The sequence below is a fragment of the Zingiber officinale genome, chromosome 2B (assembly GCF_018446385.1).
Source record: "Zingiber officinale cultivar Zhangliang chromosome 2B, Zo_v1.1, whole genome shotgun sequence".
Taxonomy (NCBI): Eukaryota; Viridiplantae; Streptophyta; class Magnoliopsida; order Zingiberales; family Zingiberaceae; genus Zingiber; species Zingiber officinale.
The window spans coordinates 5,161,487-5,170,345 of NC_055989.1; the positions used below are offsets into that span (position 1 = coordinate 5,161,487).

General features: G+C 33.5%; 1 protein-coding gene across 1 annotated transcript; it reads left to right on the plus strand.

Moving 5' to 3' along the window:
• Window positions 1-557: 557 nt before the first annotated feature.
• On the plus strand, window positions 558-5,178 carry LOC122048112 (PR5-like receptor kinase; the record flags this gene model as incomplete). Its single annotated transcript, XM_042609719.1, has 3 exons — window positions 558-566; window positions 4,415-4,524; window positions 4,956-5,178. Coding segments are annotated over 3 exons (342 nt in total), but the record flags the coding sequence as incomplete, so codon positions are not given.
• Window positions 5,179-8,859: the final 3,681 nt, after the last annotated feature.

Sequence of the window (8,859 nt, forward strand, 5' to 3'; positions counted from 1 at the left end):
ATTGTTCGATTAATTTATATTGTAGATAACATGGTTTGTGGTGTCACACACAGAAGATCATGTTATCAATTCCTTATAAATTATAAACAGTAGCTTACGACTGAGATGGAAAGGAACAAACCATTGGAATAGTCATAGTATAATTAGGTATTAGTTTATCTTGACTGATAAATTACACTAGTACACTCTGAGTGTATTGAGCAGGGTCATTTAAGATAAGTTCTTTTTATACTGACTTAATAAAAGAACAAGACCTTAGTTATTATGAAAGTGTGTGCTCTTAATCCTAATATAATAACAAGCATATATATTTAGTATTTATTTCTTTGACTTATCAAAGGGTGAGATTTAGCTCAATAAATCAATAGGCCCGATAAGTTGGGAAATGATATTACTTATAGTGTGTGTTGTTGATTATAGAAGGAAACTGTGTCTTAGTAATCTAGGTTGATAATGTCCCCAAAAGGAGCTCATAAGGATTGTCATGTTAAACCCTACAAGTGGACTTAGTCCGACACGACAATAAGGTTGAGTGATACTACTCTTGGACTAAGATATTAATTAAAGTGAGTTGTTAGTAACTCAATTAATTAGTGGACATCTGACATCTTAAACACAGGGAGATTAACACACTCATGATAAGAAGGAGGCCAAAATGTAATTTGGGATTGGTGCGTTAGTTCAATAATAATTCTTTAGTGTAATTAATTATTATTGATGAAATTAAGTTGGGTGTTCGGGGCAAACACGGGAAGCTTAATTTCATCGGGAGACCAAAACTAATTCCTCCTCTCGGTCCCTATCGTAGCCTCTTATTAATAAAGTATTATACCCACCTATACCCACCTTTATATCCATCCTAAGATGGCCGACCAAGCAAGCTTGGAACTCAAGCTTGGCCGGCCAAGCAAATAGGATGAGCCAAATTGTGTGGCCGGCCCTAGCTTGAGTCCAAGCTTGGTGTGGTCGGCCACATTAAATTAAAAAGGATTTTATTTTTTAAATCATTCTTATGTGGATACCATGGTTTTAAAAGAAAGTTTAAAATTTAAATCTTTCCTTTTATAGCTTTCTACAAAAGATTAAGAAAATATTTGATATCTTTCCTTATTTGTAGATTGAAAGGAAGATTTTAATTTTTGATAAAACTTTCCTTTTATGAAACCATGTTTATGATTTTAAAAGAGAGTTTTAAAATTAAAATTTTCCTATTATAGTTTCTACAAAAGATTAAGAAAAGATTTGATATCTTTCCTTATTTGTAGATTGAGAGGAAGATTTTAATTTTAAAGATAATTTTTTTTTGAAATCATCCACATGTTTTAATAGAGAGATTTTAATTTATAAAATTCCCTTTCATAATCAACCATGAAGGGAAAAATTAATAGAGAAATTTTTATTTTAAAAATTTTCTGAAACAAATTAGGAAGTTTTAATTCTTGTGATTAAAACTTTCCTTGCTTGGAGAATTAGAGGTGGCCGACCACTTTAATAAAAGAAAAGGAATTTTTTTTTTATCAATTAAAATTTCCTTTTCATGTCAAAGAAAATAAGAAGTTTTTATTAAAACTTTCCTTATTTGCCAAGACCAAGGATTATAAAAGAGAGGGAGGAGGTACCTTCACAAAGAGAACTCTCTTCTATTCCTCTCCTCTCTTCCTTAGTGTGGTCGGTCCTCTTATTCTCTCTTTTCTTTTTTCTCCTTGGTCGAACGTCATCATCTCTTGGAGCTTGGAAGGTGGCCGGATCTTGCTAGGAGAAGAAGGAGGAAAAGGAGGCTTTGTTTCTAGCATCCCTTGGAGCTTGGTGGTGGTGGCCGAGACTTGCTATCTCTTGGAGAAATTTGCTTGGCCGAAACTTGGAAGAAGGAAGAAGAAGGGTTTGAGTGGTTCTCGTCTTGGAAGATCGTCGCCCACACGATGCCCGAGATAAGAAAAGGAATACGGTAGAAGATCAAGAGGTTGTTGCATACAAAGAAAGGTATAACTAGTAATTATTTTTCGTATCATACTAGTTTTTCTTTGTATGAATTCCAAACACAAGAGGCTAGAGATTTTGGATGTTCGGATTTGTTTCGAATTTGTGTTTCTTTTATTTTTCTATCTTGTGATTGTTTTTTTTTGTTAAACCTAGAGTTATATAAGGAAATTAAATATTGAATTTCGTTAAGAGGCTTTGTTGAGGCATTGGTGGATGTTTCCATACCCAAGAAGGCCAAGTGCCTCGCCATGTTTGACTTGGGAGCTGATTTCAGAAATAAATATTTAATTGAATTTGTAACATAGGTGGATTTGGATCTACAATGTTAAGTATCGTTTGCGATCCAAGTCTAAACCTCTAAGAACAGATAAGTTAAATTTGTAATCAATAATGTTAAGTTTCGTTTGCAATTCCGAATTTAATTTCTAAAGAACACAATAGGTTATTAAGAAAGGTTCAGGACTTGTACAAAATTTTTGTACAGGGGAACTGGTACAATATTCCTAGGACCAACCAACATTCTGGGAATTCACTACATCTCTAATAAAACTAAAAATCAACCTCACTTAATTTACTTGATATGCCATTGAAAATATGATCTTAATAATGCTGATAATTGTTTGATAATTAGAATACAGAGTCATTGGCGGCCACGAAGGTTGACAGACTGATTGCTTCTTAGTCTTCAATCTTCATGTGTTGATTTATCTTACAAATTATTTTAGATAAATACATTCTAATTGAATCATCAGAAATTTATTTGGTACTATAGTCAGTCATGCTTTTTTAATTTGGATAACAGTGTGTTGATATTCAACTTGGAATGGCAACAAGGCAACACTTGTTGTGAAATGGCGCGATTATGAATTAACTTATTATATACTTTTCAATCAATAGGATTATTGAAATGTAAGATTCAGAGGAACAAGCATGCAAGAATAGTATAAAAAAACTCATATGCCTAGGATTATAAATTAACTTATTTTAAACATCAATTTAAAAAAATAGAAAGTCAAAAATACTCTAATAAGAACATCTGTAATAAAAAAACCAACCTCTCTAGTTATTATCTTATTCTGGTGATGGAGAGGATCTACACCTATCTTCTTCCGCAGGCGATGGAACTTATTGTTGCATAATATTTGCAAACATAACTGTCATCTACAAAAATAAATAAATTTGTTATTAATGTACTTAACTATACAAATAATTTTAAACAATTATTTTTTTAGTGAGAAATGTTATTACTTGTGCCGGTAATAATTCGGGTCCACGAGAGCCCCCAACACTTCCCGACATTATACTTAACATTACTCGTGCAAAATTTTGGAACTGATCATTTTCTTGCATTTGTTTTTTCATCAGCTCTATTTCCGTTTGTCGTTGTGCTTCTTGCAACTCCATATCTTTAATTTTCTCTCTCATTTCATTAAATTTGTCTGTAAAATCTGAATTTTAGTGATAATCTTGCCAATACATTGAGCTGCGTTTACATTGCTCTGGGAAAACTTGGCTAGGCAGCGCACCAGCTCCTAAACATCGTACCCGACAAGAATGCTCAGGTCCAAAAACCTCACTATATAAAGAATATAATTAAAGTCGAACCATATGTAACAACTTTTACAAAAATGAAATGAAATTATAAGTAAATTGTTACCGAAATGTCTCCTCATGGACTTCCAATGGTTGTGTTCCTTCAGGTTTATTTTGGAGGAGACGATCTACAACCTCTTTAAGTAAATTCTAACAAGAAAATAATTTGTTACTATAAATAAAAAATATATAAAAGTTAACTTAAAAAGTAAAATATTATTACCTCAATTCGTATTGTCTCATCGTCAATAGCTGATCAATAGGGGCATCCATCATCAATATAGTCAAATAGATTACAGCTGGATCAATAGGGAGGTATAATGCATACAAAAGTTGATAATTGGAATTGTAATAGGCAAGTAAAAAGTTAGCCTTATTGTTTATGATGTTCTCAAAAAAATTTTCTGATTGTCTCTTGCAGGTGTTGGAAGGCCTCCTGCAGGTGCTCAAAAGAAGAAGCATACAAAATTGATAATTGGAATTTTAATAGGCAAGTAAAAAGTTGGCTCAAAATTAATCAATATTCTTATTTAAGTTTGTGGTAGCTACGAAAACCTTTTATTCAATGATTACTAATGGACAAAATACAAGTAGTGAATTTCCAAAATAGGTCAATCATATCCAGAATTTCTTATATTGGGTTCAATCACACACATGCCACACATAAAAAGTTGGCCTTTATTTATAATCCTGATGAACATGGTAAACTACAGGGACAATGGTTGGCTTTATACTTGCATGTTTCATCTCAAGCTACCTTCTATGTTTTAGACATCCAAACGAGAAAAAAGACCAAGCTATTCAAGACTTCATACTTCAGTATGAGTCCACAACTTCGAAGAGATACACTTACACTGAAATCAAAAGAATGACAAAGTCTTTCAGCGATAAGCTTGGGAATGGTGGTTATGGTTCTGTATTCAAGGGTTCACTCCAAGATGGTCGCTTGGTGTAACGACTCGACCCTTTGGCCTCTTGGGCGGCCCTTATGTCGTCGGCCCATTTGGCGACCTCTCATGTCGTCGACCGACGACTCTTGGTCGTGCCGTTACTCACTAGGACTTTCCACCCCTGACCAGTGGATTTTTGCCTTCCCCAGGATTCGAACTCTAGACCTCCAGGCTAAGTAGTAGAGTTTATGAATCCTGGTAGCCAAGTGAGCGCCCACTTTGTTACCAGGATTCATAAACTCTACTACTTAGCCTGGAGGTCTAGAGTTCGAATCCTGGGGAAGGCAAAAATCCATTGGCCAGGGGTGGAAAGTTCTAGTGAGTAACGGCACGGCCAAGGGTCATCGGTCGACGACATTAGAGGTCGCCAAATGGGCCGATGACATAAGGGTCGCCAGTGGGCCGCCGCAAGGGCCGCCCAAGAGGCCAAAGGGTCGGGTCGTTACACTTGGTCACTGTTAAAATCCTAAGTGAAACTAAAGGCAATGGAGAAGATTTTATCAATGAGGTAGGAAGCATCAGTAGAACTTCTCATGCCAACATTGTTGCTCTTCTTGGATTTTGCTTGGAGAGATCAAAGAGGGCTTTGGTTTACGAGTTCATGCCGAATGGATCACTTGATAAGAATGACATTTGTCTTGCGCTTGCTAATTGATCATTAGTAATCCTAACTTGTGTAGTGAGATTATAATAAAATCTGAAAATAAATGGCAATATATAACTAACCCACGATTGGAAATTGATAACTTCTTCAAAAGTTTCATCTTTAGTTTTTATGAATTTTACCCAAGTAGATCTTGAGTAGTCATCGATTATTACTAAGCAATATTGGTTTTTGCTTAGTGACTTGGCTCCGTGTGAATCAAACAAGTTTAGGTGAAGGAGCTCAAGTATTGAGGTAGTTCTATTTAGATTGGTTAGTTTATGGTTTGACTTGGTTTGTTTGCCTTGTTGACAAGCATCACAAGTTGAATTTTCAAATTTTAATTTGGGCAGACCTCTAACTAGACCATTTTGATGTTAGAGTGTATATTAAAAGTCTAGCTTTTGTAAACATTTATTTGTTGAAATAAAAGAATCACATTGGTCAATATCTGTATTTATTTGTTAAATGTAATTGTTCGATTAATTTATATAGTAGACAACATGGAGAATGATGTCATACTCAGAAGATCATGTTGTCGGTTCTCTATAAATTATAAACAAGTTGCTCACGACTAAAATGGAAAGGAACAAACCATCAGAATAGTCATAGTATAATTAAGTATTAGTTTATCTTAACTATAAATTACACTGATACACTTTAAGTGTATTGAGTAGGATCATTTAGGTAAATTCTTTTTGTACTGACTTAGTAAAAGAACTAGACCTTAGTTATTATGGAAGTGTGTGCTCTTAATCCTAATATAATAACAAGTACATATATTTAATATTTATTTCTTTGACTTATCAAAGGGTGAGGTTTAGCTCGATAAATCAATATACCCGATAAGTTGAGAAATGATATTACTTATAGTGTGTGTTGTTGATTATAGAAGAAATCTGTGTCCTAGTTATCTAGGTTGAGAATGTCCCCAAGAGGAGCTCATAAGGATTGCCATGTTAAACCCTGCAGGTGGACCTAGTCTGACATGACAATAAAGTTGAGTGGTACTACTCTTGGAGCTAGATATTAATTAAGTGAGTTGTCAGTAACTTACTTAATTAGTGGACATTCGTAATCTTAAACACAGGGAGACTTTCATACTCATGATAAGAAGGATCCCATAATGTAATTTGGGATTGTTGCGGTAGTGCGGTAATAACTCTCTAGTGGAATGAGTTATTATCGATAAACTTGAGTTGTGTGTTCGGGGCGAACACGGGATACCCAAGCTCATCGGAAGGTCAAAACTAATTTCTCCTCTAGGTCCGTGTCGTAGCCTCATTATAGCCTCAAGTCCATCCAAATGTAAGGCTCTTCTTGGTGTCCAAGAAGGGGGTCGGCCCTATAGCTTGGTGACCAAGCTTGTAGGGGTCGGCCAAGATTAATTCAAATAGGAGGGGTGTTTTCAATTTTTAAAATCTTCTCTTTGTAGAAAACTATAAGTTTTAAAAGAGAGATTTTAATTTTTAAAATTATCCTTATTTGAATTAGGCCACATGTTTTAATAGAGAGTTTTAAAACTTTCCTTTTTAACCGTCCTCATGGTTTAAGAAAAAAAGGGAGATAAGTTTTAAAATTAAAATTTTCTATTATCATGTTAAAAAAGGAAATCTTATAAGAGAAGTTTTAAATTTTAAAAAATGGTTTTAATTTTTAAAACTTTCCTTTTTTAACTCTAGAAAAGAGAGCTTGTAAAATTTTATAAGAGTTTTCTTCTTGTAAAATTTTATAAAAAATTATTATTTTTCTTTCCTAAATATGGTGGCCGGCCACCTTGCTTGGTGTCCAAGCAAGGGGCCGGCTAATCCCAATCCTAAACCAAATAGGATTGATCACAACCATTGATTGGTGATTGATTCAATCAAGAGGAAAGAAAAGGAAAAATAAAAAGGGAAAAGGAAAAACTCTTGGATGATTTTATTTTTTGTAAAAGGTTTTTCCTTATTTGCCTTGGGCAAGTAATATAAAAGAAGGGGTGAGGGGGCTTCATGAAACACAACTCTTATTCTTATGCTTGGGTGATCTCTTGGTGGCCGGCCCTTTCCCTTTGCTCTCTTCTCCTTGGTGGTGGCGGTGGCATAATTCTAGAGGAAGAGGAAGGATTCTTTTGGGTGGTGTTCATCTTGGAGGATCGTCGCCCACACGACGTCCAAGGCGAGGCGAGGAATATGATAGAAGATCTCGAGGTCATTAGCTTACAAAGAGAAGGTATAATTAGCAATTGTTTTCCGCATCATGCTAGTTTTTCTCTTTGTAAGAATTCTAAATACAAGAGGCAATTAGATCTAGTTTATCGAATTTATTTTTCGATTTTGTGTTTTCTTCTTTTTCGAATTTGTGATTCGATTGTTCCTTTTGGTTAACCTAGAGTTATTTAAGGAAATAAATATTAGCTTTCCTTAAAAGGCTTTGCCTAGGCGGTGGTGGTTGCTCCCATATCCAAGAAGGTCATGTGCCTCGCCATGCAGTCCTGAAAGCCAATTTTGGAAATTAATATTTATGGAATTAATAACTTAGGTAGATTTGAATCAATAGTGTTATGTTCCGCTTGCGATTCAAATCTAAACCATTAAGAACAGATAAGTTAAATTTGGAATCAATGATGTTAAGTTCCATCTGTGATTCCTAATTTAATTTCTAAAGAACACAATATGTTATTTAAGGAAAGGTTCGACACTTGTAAAAAAAATTTTGTACAGTGGAACCGGTACATTTTCCTAAGACTAACCAACATTTGACTCATTTTTGAAATGAGTCCAGTATGAGTGTGACCCAGTCTCCTGTGCCACAACTCAGTTTCCTCTTGTTGTGTCAGAAAGCACTTTATAGAGGATGTTGGTAGGTTAATTGTGTAAACGTTATTTCTCCTAATGCCCTTAAGAATGATTTCAGGGTTGTCAACATATTTAACTATACACCCAGATTTGGTAAAGTTCACTGAGTAACCACTATCACATAATTGACTGATGCTAAGTAGGTTAAAGTTAAAATTTTCAACTAATAATACTTTTCGTATAACAAAATCGGAACTGAGTTCGATGTTACCTCTTCCGATTACCTTAAGTTTACCGTTATTGCCGAATGCAACTGATCCTAATCTCTTTAATTTAAGCTTTATGAACTTTAATCTATCTCCAGTCATATGTCTGGAGCATCCACTATCCAACATCCATTGATCCAATTCTTACACAGAAAGTATTTAAATTGGAATCTCTTTGATGGAACAGATAGTTTGATTGAGGTTATCTCCGTATCACTCAATTTGAGTTTTCAATCAGGTATCCCTTATGAGTGATTGTGAGATGATTTATTTTGGTTATTGATTAAGTGGATTAAGTTAAGTAGATTAGATTGATGAATTATGTTGAAAAGATTTTTAATTAAGTTAAAAGATTTTTAAATAAGTTTTTAAAAGATTTTTAAATAAGTTTTTAAAAGATTTTTAAATAAGTTTTTAAAAGATAAAAGATTTTTAAATAAGTTTTTTTAAAAGATTTTTAAATAAGTTTTTAAAAGATTTTTAAATAAGTTTTTAAAAGTTTTTTTTAAATAAGTTTTTTAAAATATTTTTAAATAAGTTTTTTAAAAGATTTTTAAATAAGTTTTTAAAAGATTTTTAAATAAGTTTTTAAAAGATTTTTAAATAAGTTTTTTTTAAAAAAAAATAAAATAAGTTTTTAAAGGTTTTTT